General features: G+C 32.9%; 3 protein-coding genes across 8 annotated transcripts; 1 reads left to right on the top strand and 2 right to left on the bottom strand.

Annotated features, from left to right (window-relative positions):
* Positions 1-81: 81 nt before the first annotated feature.
* LOC125862977 (uncharacterized) lies at positions 82-2,588 on the bottom strand. The gene is made up of 5 exons (XM_049543115.1): positions 2,492-2,588; positions 958-1,806; positions 709-882; positions 307-620; positions 82-210 (listed from the first exon to the last, which is right to left on the bottom strand). Exons 1-4 carry the CDS (start codon positions 2,534-2,536, stop codon positions 324-326), a joined length of 1,365 nt encoding a protein of 454 aa, XP_049399072.1. The 5' UTR covers positions 2,537-2,588; the 3' UTR covers positions 82-210; positions 307-323.
* A 5,384-nt stretch (positions 2,589-7,972) lies between these two features.
* LOC125862976 (pre-mRNA-processing factor 19 homolog 2-like) lies at positions 7,973-15,738 on the top strand. 6 transcript variants are annotated; one of them, XM_049543108.1, is made up of 18 exons: positions 7,973-8,091; positions 8,188-8,273; positions 9,102-9,173; positions 9,300-9,365; positions 9,843-9,926; positions 10,399-10,543; positions 10,635-10,756; positions 10,981-11,097; positions 12,047-12,142; positions 12,274-12,333; positions 12,628-12,702; positions 13,765-13,869; positions 13,949-14,065; positions 14,182-14,259; positions 14,378-14,474; positions 14,880-14,931; positions 15,206-15,276; positions 15,376-15,738. In XM_049543108.1, exons 1-15 carry the CDS (start codon positions 8,079-8,081, stop codon positions 14,414-14,416), a joined length of 1,275 nt encoding a protein of 424 aa, XP_049399065.1. In that variant the 5' UTR covers positions 7,973-8,078; the 3' UTR covers positions 14,417-14,474; positions 14,880-14,931; positions 15,206-15,276; positions 15,376-15,738. The 6 variants fall into 6 exon arrangements, with proteins under 6 accessions (XP_049399065.1, XP_049399070.1, XP_049399068.1 ...); XM_049543113.1 differs by having other exon boundaries at positions 8,036-8,091; positions 8,199-8,273; XM_049543111.1 differs by having other exon boundaries at positions 8,039-8,091; positions 9,269-9,365.
* A 210-nt stretch (positions 15,739-15,948) lies between these two features.
* LOC125862975 (uncharacterized) lies at positions 15,949-19,872 on the bottom strand. The gene is made up of 8 exons (XM_049543107.1): positions 19,641-19,872; positions 18,250-18,722; positions 18,082-18,154; positions 17,756-17,836; positions 17,251-17,314; positions 16,494-16,581; positions 16,321-16,405; positions 15,949-16,220 (listed from the first exon to the last, which is right to left on the bottom strand). The coding sequence occupies exons 1-8, from the start codon at positions 19,725-19,727 to the stop codon at positions 16,179-16,181; spliced, it is 993 nt and encodes a 330-aa protein (XP_049399064.1). The 5' UTR covers positions 19,728-19,872; the 3' UTR covers positions 15,949-16,178.
* Positions 19,873-20,473: the final 601 nt, after the last annotated feature.

Genomic DNA, 20,473 nt, shown 5'->3' with positions numbered 1-20,473 from the left:
TTAATTATTATACTAAACTTTATATGTCGAAATGTTAATTATTCCCTTTTATATAAATGGGACATTTTGGCTCTGCTACTTGAAAAAACTAAGCATAGTGTAAAAATCTGCCTGATGAAATCCAAGATTGGTGGACGACGACGACTGAAATTATTTACACCAAAGGTATCTTATATGACTTCACCAGTTCTTCTTCTCGTGTAGATCAAACTTCAAAACACCAAAAAAAAAAAAAAAAAAACTTATTAGCGAAATGTTATATAGGTATCTCCAGGAAAGAATAGTTATTAGGTTCTTGAAGAGTACTTATTCATCCGCGGAGTTTAGTGCAACTGTCCATCTGTACAATACAGAGGAGGGCAAATATCGTAGGGACTCGTAGATGAGTGACAATTCGAAGTGAAAATCCGTCCATTATTGTCATGTCCAGATGAAGTATTCATCATGTTAGGATCTTGATGATATGTAAAATTGAGTTTTACATCTTGATGATCATGTGTGATATCTTCATTTGTACCACATGACATTGTCTTAGCACTAGCTTCACCAAATTCATCGTTTTTCGCGAATCTTCCTCTTACCCTTGGTCTACTATCTGCTAAAGTTTTCCTGCATGCATACTAACACAACACGGACACATATATATATATACTGTCAGTGCATAAAACTTTATAAACATATCTTATTCGTTGAGTTAAGGGGTTGGACCTTGATTTTCTTGCTGAAATTCCTTTCGTTTCGTTTCTTCATGTATCTATGAATCTTCTCCCTCCTCTCCTCCGGTGTGCACTTAACAGCTTTATAAGTAGTATCTTCCAAATTTGTTATTTCTGATGCCAAAGGGTTAGTACTAACCAAATGTTGACTCTCATTGCTTAGTGCCTTCATCAATGAAAATTTTAAATGAATCAATACGATAAATTGTGTTTGAACTAGTTTTTGTCAGATTAAACGTACCTGAAGCTCATCAGAGGTACAGTTATAGACTCGTGGCAAGGAATCAGGGCAGAATAGTCTACTACTATCTCCTTGAAAATCCATTTCTTGTACCGGTGGAAACTCTGTTCCGAAAAACAAGCTACCTCCCGGGGTGGCAGCAGCAGCAGCAGCAGCAAGTATAGCTGAACATTCAGCATTAGGCAAGTTGGTGTTTGTGTTTAAAGGTAAGTAATTCGCGAGTGAAGGATCAAGAAGGGGAGATGATGAAGATGTAGGAACACGCATGTAAGAAGGTATGGAGGACAAAGAATCGTCTTCGTAGTAATGTCCTAATGATGGCCCCATAAGTGGAACGATAGGGGGTTGATGATGATGATGATGGTCGTGATGATACTGTTGATGAAGGGATCCATCCGAAACATGATCTGTCATTTTCATATGTTGATCGTTGAGAGAATTGATATCGAATAAATCTTGATGTTGAGTATGAAGTAAATGATGTGGGATTGAGAAATTTCCAGCTTGTGTGAATTGTATAGAAGCGGATATATCATTCTCTATTTGATCTTCTTGAGTATCAAACATGATCGAGAGATCGTTGTTGTTCATGTTGTTGTTGTTGTTGTTATCGTCATTGATTCTTGAAGGGATAATAACATTAGAGGTAACTGTTGTAATATTTTTTTCTTCATTTTTTTCAATAGTGTTACTAAACTTGTTCATATCAAGATTGTTTGAATAGGAACTTTGTTCTTCATAGCTACAACAATTTGAGCTAGAAGCAACTTCTGAATTTTGTACATTTGGGAAAAATTCAGATTCACAAAAATTCAGAATTTGATCACTAAGAGGGCTTGACATCTCTTCCTGCAAAAATAAAAAAATAAAAAAAAATCAAGTCTTTGTCTAAAGTCCATGAATGTTATGTTATTTCTAATATAACAGAACACCAAAGATGTCTAACACGTTCCCTTCTAAAAAATCGATCTAAAATACATGTATTTGTGCTTCATGTGACATGTGGGATCCAAAAATGAAAAACAAGAATTGAAAAGGAAAAAAAGCAAAGAATATGGAAGTTTTCATAGCATTTTGATACTCCAAATTTAGACAAGCAATGAGAACTTTAGTATAGCACTAATATATATTATCCCATTATGATATATATGCATGTGAAGTGCTCTATCTACAATAAAGTTCAAGAATCATTTTAACACTCTTGGAAAAACATAATCAATACACTTTGAAAAAGCTAAATATTCCATTATTTGTAATTCCAAAATGAAAAGGATGATCTACATATACTAGTTTTTAATTAATTAAAAAAGAAGAGTCTCAAGAATAAGATAAGAATTCAATAATATAATTCATGATCTCAAATTAAAACACCATTAGAGCTAATTAAAACAAGATATGTACAATGGAAAGTTGATGTTCTTGAATATTAACCATGTTCTTCAACATTTTCTCGAGGAAAATAAATCGAATTTTTTCTTTAAATCTTTTGAATTTCCATCTTGAATTTATGATTTCCAATTTTTTTTCATCTTACCTTAACAAAATGCAAGTTTTGAACCAATGGAAGAGAGAATTCCATGCAAGAAAATAGGGGAGAGAGAAAAACAAGAAGAGATTTTGATTTGAAGAACAAGAAGGTATATAATATGAAGAATTTGTTTTTATGGGGGTGGGGGTGAGGGGGTTGGAGGGGGTGGGGGTATGGGAAAATATAGAAATAGAAGTTAGTTATATATATATATATAGGTACATGTTTGACCGTACAAGTGAGTTACATACACCTAGGTTGTCGGTGGGCCAGACAAATTATGGTTTTTTGACACGTGGAGGCATGTAATAATTTTATGAGTTTTTTGGTCAAGTTAATTTGTACTTAATTTGCACAAATTAAGTTGGCCTAGGATCATTTGACTTAGTGTTATAAGATTAATCAAATGTTTCAGGTTCGAATCTTAAGAGTGGAGGTGTTTTTGATAGTGATTGTCGATGGCTTACTCCTTTACTGAAGTTTAAAATATTTAGATTAATAAATTTCGATAGGTTATTATTAAAAAGAAAAAGAAAATATTGCAATTTCATGTTTTTACTATGAAAGTTGAAGCATTGCATGAATAATTAAACAAAGTTTATTTTAGTACCCGACTATCCGTTTAATTTGGAGCTTCATATAATTCAAATTCACATTACGTAAGTCGTTTTAAAAGAAGAAAAAAGATCTTTTAATTTCAATTGCAAAAAGCTTGAACAAATAATTTATCATTAAAGAATATGAAGAAATTTTATTCATTTCACATTTCATCGCAAGTCACAATCCTTGGTAATGACTATTAACTAAAGTTAATTATGCTTATTTTGATAATTAAAACCATTGTTCTATACGTACGAATTCTATTAATCTCAAAAAATGATACATGAGAAATTAAGAATTTATTGATGTTCCAATACCAATTATCAAATAGTTTAGTTGTTTTTACTCTTGTATGTATATTTCCAAAGACAAAAAGATTATGAGAGTAGATTCAAGCATAGAGATTGAGGGTGGTGTGTTTAATAAATTTTTCTTCGTGAAAATAAGTTTTTTAAAAATGAAAAAAATATTTTTTTTATTATGAAAAATAAGTTTTACAAATGACATTTCACATTGATTATATATACTCGAGCCTTACTTTCTAAGTTTCAATGCACCTCATCTTCATCACCACTCTAATAGCCCCCGCCACTGCTGCCTCCATCACTTATAAATTTATTTCGATTATATAAATAATTTTAGAATAATATTTGTTGTTTATGTACCAAAGATTAAAAAGTAAGTAAAATAAACCTACTAATTTCCTTGAAAATTAATATTTTCCTTTGTACCAAATACACCTTGAGTTTGAGAGAAATTTGAATGGATTGAATCTCTACCACGATAGGAATTTACTATACTCAGTGTGATATGATTTTTCTTTTAGTCTATTTAAAAAGAATATTTTTTTGTATTTTTTTGATAATTTAGTTTTTAAAATGTGTTAATAGACAAGATGATATAATTAATCACATATGTCCAAGCTATATATTTTGTTTTATTTTTTGCACACCTCCCTATGAGCTTTTAGGGGTGACTCAAGGATAAGACTAGGAAAGCATCCGGCCCCCAAAATTTTGAAGTCCCAAAAAATTTTGGTTATGAATTTTCTAAGTTTAATTTCACTTGAGACAACAATATTAAACATTATAAGTCCCAGAAAATTTTGGTTATGAATTTTCTAAGTTTAATTTCACTTGAGACAACAATATTAAACATTATAAGTCCCTGAAAATTTTGATTATGAATTTTCTAAGTTTAATTTCACTTGAGACAACAATATTAAACATTATAACAAAAAATACAAAATTTACATTAAAAAAAAAAGAAGAAAGAAAGCAGAACTATCTATTGTTTTATTATAAATATTTTAGAATTTTGAATTAAACAACTCAAATCTTCATATTAATAAGTAAAGTTTTTACAACAATATTCAAGGTAATGTATTACAAACAAATGGATAACCTCTTATTACCTAGAATTAATTCTTATTTTTATATAAAATAATATTATTATATGAAGTTAAACGTTTTTTAAGAATATTACATTGAAAACAAGTAGAATGTAAGAACAAAAATGATAACCCTAAAGTAGAGATATTTTGTGCATATATGTTTATATTTAAAGCCTATTTTTATATTTAGTTTTAAGCCACTAATTTTATTGAGACACTTTTCCAAGCTTTTATCCTTTTTGTTTGCTTTTATCCATCGTTGAAGTATGTGACTAAAATTCATCTAAAAGTTACTTTTAAATTTTAAAAAATGACTTCGAATTGAAATTCTTTTTAATAATGAATGGCGCTGAGACGTAAAGTTAAGACATCTGTCTATCTGCTATTATACTATTTCAAACAATGCATATTTGATTTAATTCTATCAACAATTACTACTATGAAATCGTAAAATTCATGTCTAATCATATTTGAATATCAACTATTGATATGTTATAAAAAAATATTATAGATACTTTCAATTTAGTGACGAAGTTTATAACTAATCTCAATTTCTTCTGTAGTGAACTAGCAAGCTTAAAAGTTGAGAATAGGACAAGACTATAAAAAGATACAATAAGTTCCTCTCTTTTAAAAAAAAGTTAATATGAAATAGCAACTCATTTCTTAAAGCTAAAAAATAAACACTTAAAAGCGTACACTATAACATAAAAGTGTGAATTTCTGATATACTACTGTATTCTGAAGTATTTTTCTGTCAAAGTCATTTCCTATCTTCTCTTCTCTAGTACTAAGCAAAGTATTCAAATCTTTGTACTGAGTTTAGAGCAACTTTTATAAGAAAACTCATTATTCCACAAATATATTGATTGTATGTGTGATGGGAAAAAAACTACTATTTTCCACTTTGTAAAAGAGAGCTTTTGGAATAGCATTTGTGAAAATGACCTCTTGGTGGATAGATTCCTAAAATTAGTCTGGTTTGTCCATTAACTTATTCTTCTCCTAAAAAAATATATAATTTTATAATTAGTTTTGATTAGTCTTTTAATTTGTCCTCTTCCTAAAAGAAGATTTACAATTAATCTGATTGGCTCATTAACTTGTCCTTTTCCTAAAATCAATAAAGACATTCATCCGCTTCATAAGAGTTTCCGACCACTAATAATATAATCGATTTTATAGTTCTAATTAATTGTCTTGATCCTTGTGCTTCGAATACTTTACATAAATTAGTACAAAGGGAGTTATTACATTCTATCTAAATTAGTTGTGTGTCAAATATAACTATACAAGAATTAAGTTGGTGACAAATTAACATTAGGGATTAAATATCAGTGTCATTTTCTCATCGAATGTTAGTATTAGTAAGTAAAATTATTTGGCATTTACTTTCACTTCATCACAATTTTTTCTTAAACACATCAATTTCAGTATATTAGGAGTAATATATTTATGTCTAAGCATAAAACCTTATCCTAAGAGTAGCATAAGTTTCTTATTCGTTGAATTATTTGGCCTCTTTACTTAATTGGTATCAAACAATTATCACAATCTTATAAATTGACATATTTTTTCATTTTTATTCTTCACCTGGTGTTTGGTACCCCCATTAAAGCTCGATTATTTTGAAATTGTGTTGCGTAGGGTTATATTCATGGAAGTGCTTCCTACCAAGATTTTTTTTTATACCTAAGACTCGAACCCGAAACCTCTGATTAAGAGAGACATATTTGTACTTTATGATTAACTAGCTAGCTTGAAAGTGACACAAAGTGATTAAGAAATTCTAACGAAAGAATTCGAATAAAATACTAGAATTAATACACATGTGACCTAAAATAATTTTGAGTCATTTTTACTACTATTACACTAGAAACCCTATAAATTTTTTCTCTCTCTCACACACACATATATATATATATATCATTCTAACTATGTACCTGATCAGTAAATGGTTTGATATGTTTGTGATTTTATTATAAAACATGAATGGAACTCTAGGTTCCGGTGGGATGATTTTGAAATCTCTTCGTCATCATTATAAATTAAAGAGGTACATATTGATAAGAAGTATTTACTTCTAAATAAATCTATCTCACGTGATTCGAATTAGTTAATTAGCAGTATATATTTTTTAATGTTGTTGCCTAAAGAAAAATGAAAAAATGTGTCTTGGTAATTAATTATTCCCTTAATAAGCTTACCTGACGTGATTTGAATTAGTCGAATCAGTGCATATTTCTGAATATGTTTGTATTATAAACATGAACAGAACTCTAAGTTATGATGAGATGGTTCTGAAATCTCTTCATCTTCATTATAAATCAAAGAGTTAATTATTGATAAGAAACATTTACCTCTAAACGAGTTTATCTGACGTGATTCAAATTAGTCAATCAGTAATACATATATTTAAATATTGTTGCTTAAAGAAAATGAAAAATGAGTCTTGGTAATTAAGAAATTTTTTTTTCTTAATAAATTTATCTAACACGAATTTAAATTAGTCGAATAAGTGCATATTTCCAAATATCAACTAAAGAGATCCCCACCCCACCCACCCCCAAAAAGGAACAAATACTACACACTCATCATGACCTTGTATAACAAAGATGGATCAAAAATTATACTTGTGGTTGGCTAATGTTGGGGCAAATGCTCTTGGTTTAATTCTTGATTAAAACTATAATTAGCAAGCACACATTAATATTCTCTAGCTAGGTACATCTAGCTTTCTACTTCTTTTGGGAAAGATCTCCAAATTATAGGATTAAAATCTATATATTCTGATAAGCTAAGTTAGAATCTAAGATATATTCTATTTTAAAGTTTGAAAAATATATTCTAATGATCATTCAGCATCATTCTTACATAGTACAAACAAGACATTGAAATTCTAATATGATATGACTACAAATTCATTCTAGATTAAGCCTACTTTAATCCTAATTATATTGAGTGCCTTTGTCATTCCTTGCTTTTGTTACACATATTGGTTGTAGGTTTTGTTTTTTTTCCAAAAGTAACTTATATCCTTCCTATATTATATATTATAATATTATATTAGTTGTCACATTACTAAAAATATACGTCCTACAATATTTATTAGTTTAGAAATTTAAAATTAGAATTCACTAACTTTTTTCATTATATCCTAAAGATTAATTGCTTTTGAAAATAAACAGTATTGATTAAATTGAAAAGACTAATGAAGAGCAAATTAGTAAAAACACTTCTTATTTATAATTTTTTGAAAAATTATCTAAAAGGCATTACAATTAACATGCAACAAAAAATTATTAGGTAGTTGAATAAGTCGAGCCGAACCGAGCCGAGTGTGCATCTATCCAAAATAACTTTTTTATTACAAAGATAAGAGTAAGGTGCACGTATATGGTCATTATCCGCCCATTTTTTCTCCGGGCCGGGTTTCAATTCTACTTTTACAATCCTACAAAAACCCTCAAAAATTGATTTTTTCCCTTTCTCCTCTTTGCTCTCACTGTTCATCAGTTTTGCTTCTGCTCACTGCGAAGAAGAAGAAGAAGAAGAAGAAGGGAGCTCTCAAAATCTAAACTCTAGCTTTTCATTTCAAAAATGAACTGTTCAAGTAACATTTTTTATCCTTTTTATGCGCATTTCTATGCATAATTTTGTTATTTGTCACTGATCTATCGTTTTTATGTTTTTTCAATTGTCCGTACAGTTTCCGGCGAGGTACCGGAAGAACGAGTGGTTTCAACGAAATCCGGACTACTTTTTGAGAAGCGTTTAATTGAAAGACACATCTCGGTTAGTTTGTATACTCTCAATTTGAGATTTTTTTTATTAATAGAAGGTTTTATAAGTGCTCAGCAAAGGTTAATTTTATAATATTAGAATGAAATCAGCATGAGTAGAGAGGAATGGACAACAGAAGACTCGTATAGCTGACCTCAACTAGTTTTATAGTTTTATGCGTACCTTACCACTACCTCGAGGAGTTAGAGAGGCTGTTTCTGGAAGACCTTCGCCTTGAGTAATGAACTAATTTAATGTTGGTCCTTAAAATTTAATATGATTGATTGATTGATTGTAGTAAAGAAAACTAGAACCCGAAGTTATGATTTTGTGATTGTGATAAAGACATGTTATTAGGTTGGAAGATTATGCATTTCTAACTATTAGCATAATCTGGAATTGGTGGTCTCTTTCTCTTCGAACTTCCATCTGTGTCCTTCTCCTGAAATAATAGTACTGACCTGGGGTTATCTTGATAGCTAGCTTGATGTGATGTTCCCTATCATTGGTTTGTGTCAAGTCAGCTTCTTCCAAGGAAAAACTGAACGGATAATTGAATGTATGACATGAATAATTTTCAATTTGATCGTTGGTAAGTTGAGAACTCTCTTTTACGTACCTTAGTTTTGGTGCATACATGAAACTCTGACATGCATAGTTGATTTTTTTAAAGATTTCCTGGAGGTTTAAGTCGTGCTTGTATGGTGTAATTTTGTATAACAATGCCAACTTGGGGTAACATTAATAAATACATTTGATTTCTGAGAAAAATACTTTGCATTTTCTCATGTTTGCATCATTGCATGGTGTTGTTCCTTCTGACCTTTTTTGTTTGTATAGGATTATGGTAAATGTCCGGTTACTGGAGAGCCACTGACAATGGATGACATTATTCCAGTTAAAACTGGCAAGGTACAAATCATTTTGAAATTTATTAGCATGACTTTGTTGTATTTTACATCAATACTGAAATTCTGTGTCATATGATGTCAAATTGTCTTTTACAGTGGAGCTTCCTTTAATTGGAACTTTTTGCAGATAGTGAAGCCCCGACCTGTGCAGGCTGCCAGCATTCCTGGGATGCTGGGAATCTTTCAGAAGTATGTATTACTGATCCTAGATTTGCTGCAATCATTTTCTCTGCATTATTTGCAACATAAACATCATTGAGGTGAGGCCTAGTATCAGTTCAATCTACCTTTTATAGGTATGTAACTTATAAGAACTACCAGAAAAAAAAAAAGAAGGCTAACCAAAATAATTGCAAGTTGTCTAATGAGCTAAGAACGTCTATATCTGTTGTTCCTTTCCTTCTTAATGGCTCACCAAGTAGAAGCTGGAATAGTGTGTTTTATATATGCTTTAGTTATTGATTCTGTTAGCACGTATGTACTATCAGATAAAAGAATTGTAAACCCTGGACATTTTAATTTCATATGTTCTATACACAGTTCTGTGTTCAGCTTACCCCGTGGTAGTTGGACTCAAATGTGTACCTGTAATATTAGATTCCTTTTTAGTTGCCATATATAAAACTCTTTGTATTTTAGATTGATTAGGTTTATTTTTGTCTTGTAGGAGTGGGATGGTCTGATGCTATCCAATTTTGCTTTGGAACAGCAATTACATACTGCAAGGCAAGAACTGAGTCATGCTCTATATCAGGTAATATAGAGCATCTTTCAAGGCATTGAGACAAGTCTAAAGAATTTATAAAGCTCCTTTTTTTCAATTTAAAAAAAAAAATAAAGAAGTCCTGTTTGTTAATATACATTATTGGGCTTGATAGGAGTTCATGTATAGCATATCTTTGAGCACTTTCATCATGAATGAATTAAATGATTTTTTGAGGATGGTGAATATATAGCTGTAGCACAAAAAAAAAAGCTCAATCATAATTTCATTTTTTATCTTATTCTTTTGTAGTTCAAAGATTTTCTCTCATATTATTTGATTGAATCATTGAAATTGGGGATGATCGCTCCAAACTTTCCTTTCCCTTTCTTTTATATTCCTCTGTTGCTACCTGTTTGCATCTTATGTGGATATGCATGTCTTATCTCTTGTATTCTTTGCACGTCATAAAAAAAAATGATGCATTGCATTCTTTGCTGGAATATCTGTCCTGTCTTGGCAGCATGATGCTGCTTGCCGGGTAATTGCTAGGCTGAAAAAGGAAAGAGATGAGGCAAGAGAATTGCTTGCACAGGCTGAAAGACAAGTACCCATGGCAGCAACTACATCAGCAGCTAATGGTGCTGCTCTAAGCTATGGCAAAAGAGGTTCTTGATTTTTGAACTTTTAGGTCTACAATGCACCATCTTCTTTCCATACTTTCTGATTGATGATAATGTTATCAACTCGTACCAATAGCTGCAGAGGAAGAGGAGATGGATCCCGGCAGTAAGAAAATTCGCCCAGGAATATCAGGCGATGTTATTAAAGAGCTTCAGGATTGTAATGCTGCTCTTTCACAACAAAGGAAAAGGCGACAGGTAATATAATATTTGCGATGACAAAATTTCTATAAATCGAAGTTGCTCGGACTCTCCAAAAATGTTGCGCCCACTCGAGTCGTATTCTTAAAAAATGCACTACTTTTGAAGGATCCGACACACACCCGATGACATTTTGAAGAGTCCGAGCAACATAGCTATAAATAGTAAGGATGTCACTATGATATTCTATAATGATTAAACAACTTTCATTTGCCACCTAGATACCTGCAACTTTGGCTCCTGTGGATGCTCTTAAGAGATATACCCAACTGAATAGTTATCCTCTTCACAAAACCAACAAACCAGGCATCTTGTCTCTGGATATCCATTATCCTAAGGTATGGACTCCATCTTTATGACTTTATCTGGACTATTTTTAATGATTCCCTTTCCATTTTTGTTATATCGCTATTCTTTTAACATTCTTGTTCATACACAAGACCAAGCTTCTGATCGATTTGATTATGAGCATCTCTAAACTACAAAAGTTGAAATATGAGTCATATTGTAACCAAAACTTCTGGCTATGTACAGTTGCCTAGGGTTTGTGGCGGCTTTGTTTCTTCATGAATTGTGAGTGCTTTATCTTAAGAACATCAGTAGTTTTCACTGGACTTTGTTCAAGGGACATTAAGTTTTGAAGTATCAAGCTCTTTGACTATGGACTTCAAAGTGAGCTGCCAATTTATATTTTTAACCTTCTCACAAGTATGCAGTATGCGCATCATGTTCACTTAATGTGTGTTACACATTGTTTTGGAAAACTCATTTCTTGAAAAGATGAAAATATCCCATTACTTCTGGGGAATTGTAAGGCTGATGTAGAAAAGCTAGTGATAACTTGAAAGCCAATGTTATTTTTGTTTTCCTGCTTAATCACAGGTCACTAACCTTTTATTAGGACCAAAAATGTAGACCTTAGGATTACTTCTTGGATTCTATGAAAGCTAAAACCTTTGTGTTGAATGAGCAAAGTACCTTACTGGTAAATTGTACTATACTATTTTCTGTGGCTGGGTTAAGTCTAGTGCTAGGACTTATGCATATTTTCGAGGATGTTTCCTGTTGTTGAATCTTCACATCAAATATTTATCGTGATCAAATTTGAATATACACATTGTAGTTTGGCAAAAAATATACTCACTGCATGGGTGTCAAATGCTGTCACTTATCAGACATTCTATGTGCACCTTGTTATCTGGGTTAGAGATAAGTCTTCATTCATGTAAAAGATTTATCACCAAACTTAATATTGGTGGCTCAAATTTCTTTTTTACTTTGTATCAGGACATCATTGCTACTGGTGGAGTTGATTCAACTGCTGTGGTCTTTGATCTACCTTCAGGACAGATTGTATCGACACTAAGTGGTCACTCAAAGAGGGTCTGTCATCTTTTTTCCTAGAAATAATTTCTGATTCATTATATTCTCCCTTTTTGATATCCTGATTAAGACTTATTTATTCATTAACCTTACTTGAGAAAGAATTTGTGGCTCATATTCTCTCTTTGCAGGTAACTAGTGTCAGATTTGCTGCTGAGGGTGAACTAGTAGTTACTGGCTCTGCAGATAAGGTAAACCTGATTTGTTCTCTTTGATCAGAAGTTGCAATTGACTTGTACATTTCCTGTGTGTTGTTTTGTGGATTCAAATGTCATGATCTTCTTCTCATTGAAAAGTCAACTTCACCTTCTTATTTGTCTTGGAAAACATTTATTTCCCCCATTGCTTCCTACAGTTTGGTGGTATAGAGTGGTAATAATTGTTTGGAATTAATGGATGGTGGGTTTTCTTCAATTGCATAACCTGGTCCATGTTTTATTCCTGCCTACCATATTCTATTAAACTTCTGCAGTTGACTATTGCAGACAGTTCGTGTGTGGCAAAACTCTGAAAATGGAAATTATGACTGTAGGCATACTTTGAAGGACCACGGTGCTGAGGTACTTCATCTTAATATCTCATTTATTAAATTCTGAAAATTATGATGTTGTTTGACCTCTTAAATATATTAAGAACAAAGTGCTACAACTTAGCCTGGTGGATTTGTACTAATTAAGGTGGATTATGCAAAATTTTCTTTTGCCTTTATTAAAAAATTGTAAACTTAAGCCTTTATAAAAAAAAATGGAAAATATTCTTTTGCCTTCATTAAAAAAAATGGAAGACATACTTTTTCTTGGGCTCTCAAACATAGAATGCACCTCGGTTGGTAGTTTTGATATTCAACCACTGCATTATGTTTTTGCCTATGTTGCTCGGACTCTCCAAAAATATTTCGGCACCTGTGTCAGATTATCCAACATGCACTTCTTTTGGAGTATCAGACACACACCCATCGACATTTTTGAAGAGTCTGAACAGCATAGGTTCTTGCCTCAGAATGTTTCTTACCTAGGTGGGGAACATCAATTGGAAGAGATCCATGCCTAAGATGTGAAAAATTTGAATGGAAGTCTTTCCAATGGACTGGTACTTAGTTGTAGTTGCAGATTTTCTCTATATTTCATCATTAGTATTTGTGGGGAAGCAATATGAACAAAATTTGAGCAGGGCATGTCTTTAGATTGAGAGAGAGAGGAGAGAGAATGAGAGAAGGTAGCCACTTCAAATGGCCCTTTTAAATGCCTACTGCATCTTTGAAGTTGGAATATCCAAGCGAGTAAGACCCAAGGAGTGAAGTCACTGTTAAGGCTACTCAAGTCAGGATTGAAAGTCTTTACCATAAGTAGCCGCATTGCAATTTTCCACCTCTAGAATACAAACTTGGGTGGTCAAAAGGAAGGAAAGCTCTTTAGCGCTACTCCAAATGCTTGTAGGAAAAATTAAAGATCATTTTTTTGCATGGAAATTGGTGATACCTTGCCCCTTGCCTTCTTTTATTATATGAGTTCTTCAGAGGCATGATATTACTGATTTCGTAAGAATGATACCACATCTGAAATTTTAGCTCTCTATTAACTATTGTGATTTTTTAACTGTAATGCATCTACCAATAAATTCAGGTGCAGGCTGTCACCGTCCATGCAACCAATAAGTACTTTGTGTCTGCTTCTCTTGATGGCACATGGTGCTTTTATGATCTTGCATCTAGTTTATGCCTTGCTCAGGTATCTTTCTCTTTCGTCTCTCATTTCCAGAAACAATTTTCAGATTCCTGGAGTCATCAACTCTAAAATTCTATTGCAGGTAGCAGATGCTTCAGAATCTGAGGGCTACACATCTGCAGCTTTTCACCCTGATGGTCTGATCCTTGGAGCAGGGACTTCAGGGGCTCAGGTCAAGATATGGGATGTAAAAAGTCAGGTGTGTGTTCCTGAAGAGCTACATAAGTTACTCATGTAATTTATCTTCTTTTATCTCCGTGTTCTTAGTGTTCTGTCCTTTCCCTTTTGGGTTCCTCTTTGGTGCCTGCTATATAGGCAAATGTTGCAAGATTTGAAGGCCATGTTGGTGCAGTAACTGCAATTTCCTTCTCAGAAAATGGTTATTTCTTAGCAGTGAGTATTCTATTACAGAACAAACTTTTGATGACCATTCTTTTACCAGCGTCAAGTGAGTTTTATGATTAAATTTTTTAACTGGTGGGTGTCCTGTTCTTTTTTTTTTCTTGGTCAGACTGCAGCTCATGATAGTGTTAAACTTTGGGATTTATGAAAATTAAGAAACTTCAGAACCTTCTCTCTTTATGATGAAGATACAGCTACTCAAACAGGTACAAGACTGACTAACTGCATTCCCACTCTTAAAAAATCTCTTAACTGCATTCTACTGGAGTTTGACACAAAAAACATCTTAGAGGACTTGTGTTGATCAGATTATCAGAAAGGTGTTGCTAAGCATTTTAGTAAAATTTTACTGTTAAAGTCCACACAAAGCAGTTTCAAGGCCAAGTTTCTTGTGTTGTAGATGAACCTATAGTATCCATGAGTATGCTATCTTTAGGAGTCACATGCATAATGGGTCATTTCCCTTTGCGCAGACCTCAATCTTTATAAACTTTCTGATGCCGCATAATCGTATGGTGTACCTGTCAAAATAATCATTGCACCAACTGTATCTTAAATTTATCCTCCATTACTGCAGTTTTAATCATTTTCTGCTTCTCCTGTACTTGCAGTGGAATTTGACCACAGTGGAAATTATCTTGCATTAGGAGGCTCAGATATAAGGTACGACTTCTACACAAACTTCCCCGTGCTGGGTCATAAGGAAGGTGCATTACCCCCATAGAACATCTGTTGTTCAAGTGTCTTGATTTTGCTTTACTTGTATTCTTCCTGTAGTATTACCTTAACCCCTTTACTGGTTTCGAGGACCATTAACCCTCCAAATTGAAAAAGATCAATGAGCATAGTATGGGGTTGAGGTGTAGTGTCATTGTTATGTTGATTATGACTATTGATCCATTAGTATTAATATGGACATAATTTTGCGCTGAATCAGAGTTTATCAAGTTGCAAGTGTTAAGTCCAATTGGTATTCCATCAAAATCCTCCCCGACTTGTCAGGCACAGGTTAGCTTTCTCTCTGTTGCTCTTTTTGCCTATATGTCCTTTTGATGGTCCTTTAACGTTTAATTACATCATTGTTGACTCTGCTATCGCCCCATGTAGGTAAAGCAACATGTCTGAAATTCGGTCCAGATGCAAAGTACATAGTTGTTGGATCCATGGATCGAAATTTAAGAATATTCGGGCTGCCTGAGGAGGATCAATCAGAGAGCTAGCCTTACTTGCGGTTATTAAAGCAAAAATACTAGCCCTACATTTCCTGCTGCAACGTCGAATCAGAGGTTGATAGAGATTTGTTGTTCTTTCAAGTGTAACTTCATTGGTTTTTTGTTCAATATAGTTCCATTCTAGTAGGGTTCAAACATATGTAATTAAAATATGGTATACTATTCTTGGTGAAATGATGTTATATCATTCATATTGTATTCATTTAGGAAAGTAGTAGTCTTAATGTACTGATCCTTTACCTTAAAAACCAGGATATGCTCAACAATTTCGACTTCCTTTCATCCCGTGACTTCTTCTCATTTGTCCAAACCTCGATGGATAGAGTTACCTAGTATTCGTGTTAGTGAGAGATAATGGGATACCTCTTGGAATAAGTTGAGGTGCACGTAAGCTGGTGTATATAATAAAACACTTTTTTTCATTAAGAATTTATATAATAACAGTGACAAAACTTGAAATGTTTATGTCATAAACAAGAAGAACAAGTACCTATAAGCATAATGATCAGCTGACTTAAATCTACACTAACTAAAGAATCTCATTTCTTGATACAACTTGTACACCAGAAACTCTCCAAAATTAAAATGGAGACAAACTGCTTCTTGGACATCAAAGAATAAATAATCACTTTTCTAAATTTTATCGGATAAATCGCAAAAACTAACATTTCCAGCTTACTACGAGGTGAGGTATCGAGATGCATGTGTGAAACCCCACAGCTGCATCAAGAAAACGAAACTGTCAAATCATCGGTCATAGAATATTCATCAAATTGTTCAAAACAGTATAGTTTTCTGGACAAGATTAGTAGTACATTACCTCAACATTCTTCAACTCAAACTCTTCATCATGTGCTAAGCATAAGTTCCCAAACGTATCACAAGGTCCACTATTACCAGATAAACTTCATCGAAAATTATTTCATCACGATGATGGAACTTCAGAAGATTGTAATGAAGAAAACTGCAAAGCTACAATGTCAAGAAACTTACAGATCTCCATCCAAACATAACGCGAAATGTCCACCTCCTCCAAGTGCCAGGATTTCATTCATGCATAAGTAAAAATATCTGTTGGCACCTAGTCCCAAACAAAAAAACGAATAAAATACTAGGTAATTTGCTCCTGGAAATTCTTATGTATCGTGCATTACATGTATCAACTACGTACATAAGGTTAACCTTATAGAAAGTTACATAGCAAGCTCGAATGAGTAGTATCATACAAAAACCAACAGCTATATGATCAGTATACGTTATGGTTGAAGAAAATCTTATATATACACACATATTAGACCAATATATAATCTCTTTTGGAGATGGTGTATAATTTAAGAATGTACACGAAATACATAGTACGATAGAATTCCTCAACTGTCTTAAAGATTACTTACAAAGACTCACGGAGTCTTTGTTTCGTTCTTGTATTTTTCTTACCTAACGCCACCCCACACCCCAAAGAATAGTAGGAATCTTCGACTAACAACGAAAGAGAAGTCAAGCTGTGTGGTGTACTAACTCACTAGATAAGTAAAGGGGTGTCAACTTTGCTTAAAATCATCACAAAATGTTGGCTTTATAATGGATGTTTATCACCTAAATTTAGTTTGAAGCGAGTCTTTGACGGTCATTTGTATATTCAAATAGGTTTATACTGAAGATTAGTAGCTTGGTCGACCTCATATGTAACAAGGAGGATTCCAGTCAAAGAGATATACGATATAAGGGTTTATCGATTTGATATACTTACCCGTAGGTCTGAATAGCCTTGGTTCACCATATACAGTTGTGAATACAAATGATTGAACTGTTCCCTGTCAGGATAATAGAATGAAAGCATCTTAGCAATGGATATAAAAATGAGATCAGTGACTGAATAAGCACAAACAATCTACCTTTTTCAAACATTTTTATTAACAATGGAAAAATCCCCTGTATACATACATACCAAAAAGTAGACAATCTAAAACATTTTACGATTCTCTACAAGATACCTACAAGAATATACGATATTTCTTCTTGAAGAAAGGTATTTGTGCAAATGACACTAAGTCTTATGTATGTAAGTATACAATAAGTCTTCATAGGATGTGTGTTTGACTTCGTAAAATTACCAAGGGCAACACTAGACAACAAAAGCTTGATGTTTGTTCTTGGGATATTAGTTCACCATAAGTTCGAATTGATTCAAAGAAAGTGAATACGGGCTATTGTCAGTTGTCTCGTGTAAAAGGAGAAGAAAAATTATTACTTACTTGGTACTTTCGCTTCGCGGTAGGCCTGAGTGGTGCCTCCAGCAACCCACCAAATACAGCACCTTGCTTATCGCCGGTAATCTGGAACAAGCATGATTAAGAGAAATTCACATCAACGATGAGGAAAAAGAATATGAAAAATGATACTCCCTCTGTTCCAATTTATGTGGCATACTTTCCCTTTTAGTCTTTCCAAAAAAATGTTACATTTCTAGCATTGGAAACAACTTAACTTTAAAATTAGCAGTGCCACATGAATTGGGACGGAACGAATATTGGCAATGCATGCACATAAAGTTTTTGCAGTAATGTGGAGGCGAAAATACCAGCAAGCAGGGACCAGAAGAATTAGCACTCATGCGAATTAGCGTACGAAGTGATATACCATGTTTCGCGGTGCTGCCCTTCATTCAAATAAACAGAGTAACTATGAATATTCAACCGCAAAAGTTGCAATAGATCTTCAATGGAGACTAGTTCTAAGTCGAAGTTACCTATACAACAAGGACCATTGACAGCCTTTCACTATATTAGGGAGAGAAGACTGGAAAAAATCATACAAGTCCGGAGAAATGAAAACAGAATCATCAACGAGATTAGGCATGGACTGCTCTAAACTGCCTCCATCAGGTGCATCTTCGAAAGGTTCAAAACCACTGGCGACACTCCTTGCAGAATTAGGTTCTTCATTACACCTAGGTGTATAGAACGATTCGTTCAACACACCAATTGAACTCCTGATCAAGCCATTTTCACCTTCTTCCATGTGATCATTATGATCATCACATTCTGCGTATCTCTCCAAAGGTCTATCATGCCATGAGAAACTTTTACTTCTCCACGTAAAAGAATGTGATCGAAGCGACTTGACATCATCTTCATCTTTGAACTTACTAAAACTCGTTGACGGTAGAAAGATAGAAAGTACAGATGATAAAGATCTTCCCTCTTTGGTGTATGGCCTGGCCTAAACACAGAGAACTACAGTGTCACAAATAATAAGCTACCGAAGATTTCATTTCAAATATTAGGTGTTCTTTGCTAATTATCAATATTTCGTCCTCAGCAAAATAAAAGTAAAAAAACACAACTTGTTTGTGTTGGTTTCACGACTCTTCAACTTCCATTTGGTCATATTTCATTCCAATACTCAATAATCTCGAGGTCCTTTGACACTCGAAGTTCTCTACATTTTCTACTAACATATAAATCTCTAAACGGATTTCAAGGAGAGCTCACAAACACCTAGTGTAAGTACACCAACACGACTAGTGCTTATCCCATCTCGTCTTTTCTTCTCAAAAACTAAGAAATTATTCATATTTGCAATCATCAAAAAAAACAAAAAAGTAAACAATTATGAACAACCAATCAATCCTTCTAACAAGGAAACAAATGCAACGCCACTTATCACACAATTACAAAGCTCTCCATATCTTTTTCAAACTCACAACCAATTTAATGCATTTTCTCATTACTCATCTCAATACAAAAGAGCAGCTTCAGTACACTAAGCTCCCGCTATACACAGAGTCCAGGTAAGACTCGAACCACAAAAGTCTATTGTACGTAGCCTTACTCTCATCTCATTAAATGTGGTGTCCGTGCCAGCTCGACTAGTTCTACGAAATACATGCTACCCCACCAACACACGTTGGACAGATGAAAAAAAATCACCTAGTATTTTTGCGTCCGCTAAAATTTAAACATGATACCTCATGGGTGCTCATAAAAATTGAAACTTTAATCATTAAACAACAATCACATTGCTTTAAAATCATAATATCAACATATCAAAAGCAAAGATCTAAATTTCACAACAATATAACATAAAAAAAAATCATTTTTTTGCTAATTTTAATAAGATAAAGAGAAAAAAAAGAACCTGAGGTTGTTGATCTGAAGATTTAGAAGGAGAATCAGAAAAAAGACGTGAAAGCTTCTCAGAAACTGTATCCTTTATGGAATTCATATCTTCTTCTTTTTTCTAATTTTTAGCACTTACCCAATTCAGAATCTTTGAATTTCAATACAAAAATGAGTATTTCAAAGGTAAAAATGGGCTCCTTTTATTTGACTTTTGCTGTTTATTTTTTGGTGATTTTGCAGACTGGAAAAAGGAAAGTTTGGTGAAAAAGACAGAAGAGGATTGTCGTAATAGCCGGAAAAAGACAGAACATGGAAAAAAAAAAAACGATTTTGACGAAAATTTGGATTTTTTCTATTTATTTTATATTTGGTGTTTGATATTTATATTGGATTGATAAATTAGTATTTGCATCCTATAAAGCTTATTTAAAGGAAAAGTGTTATCTAAGATGATTTGTTTCGTATTAAAGACTTTGAAATCAAGATTTTTATTAAGAATTGAAAAAAGAGACACTTTTTGACTAATCTCTTTTATCATATTTTGAGGGGGCTCATCTAACTTTAAAAAAAGATATATTTTTTACGTCTCAATTCATGTGATACAGTTTAATATTAAATATTTGTCAAATAAAAATGTATTCTCTTTGTCTTAATTTATGTAACTCACTTTTTTTTAAATCAGTCTCAATATTTTGGATCTATTCCAAAAATGGACTATATAACATCTAATTTTGCGTAACATATGTTTGTCTATATATATTTTAAACTTAATAAAGAATCAATTGTGAAATATATATAGGGTGTGAAACTGTGAATAAATGACTTTTCTAGAAATTTAATATTCAAAGA

This window comes from Solanum stenotomum, chromosome 4 (genome assembly GCF_019186545.1).
Source record: "Solanum stenotomum isolate F172 chromosome 4, ASM1918654v1, whole genome shotgun sequence".
In the NCBI taxonomy this organism is placed as follows: domain Eukaryota; kingdom Viridiplantae; phylum Streptophyta; class Magnoliopsida; order Solanales; family Solanaceae; genus Solanum; species Solanum stenotomum.
This window is presented reverse-complemented; position numbering and strand designations above follow the sequence as displayed.

Bases quoted from the DNA above. Each gene is read 5' to 3' on its own strand.
- LOC125862976 (XM_049543108.1), top strand. The intron at 8,274-9,101 runs GTTAGTTTGTAT...TTGTTTGTATAG, and splicing joins TAATTGAAAGACACATCTCG to GATTATGGTAAATGTCCGGT. The intron at 9,174-9,299 runs GTACAAATCATT...AACTTTTTGCAG, and splicing joins TTCCAGTTAAAACTGGCAAG to ATAGTGAAGCCCCGACCTGT.
- LOC125862975 (XM_049543107.1), bottom strand. From the start codon at position 19,727: ATGAATTCCATAAAGGATACAGTTTCTGAGAAGCTTTCACGTCTTTTT. The intron at 17,837-18,081 runs GTATTTTCGCCT...TGCTTGTTCCAG, and splicing joins CTTCTGGTCCCTGCTTGCTG to ATTACCGGCGATAAGCAAGG. The intron at 17,315-17,755 runs GTAAGTAATAAT...TTATCCTGACAG, and splicing joins CCGCGAAGCGAAAGTACCAA to GGAACAGTTCAATCATTTGT.
- LOC125862977 (XM_049543115.1), bottom strand. From the start codon at position 2,536: ATGGAATTCTCTCTTCCATTGGTTCAAAACTTGCATTTTGTTAAG. The intron at 1,807-2,491 runs GTAAGATGAAAA...TTATTTTTGCAG, and splicing joins AAAACTTGCATTTTGTTAAG to GAAGAGATGTCAAGCCCTCT. The intron at 883-957 runs GTACGTTTAATC...TCATTGATGAAG, and splicing joins GTACCTCTGATGAGCTTCAG to GCACTAAGCAATGAGAGTCA.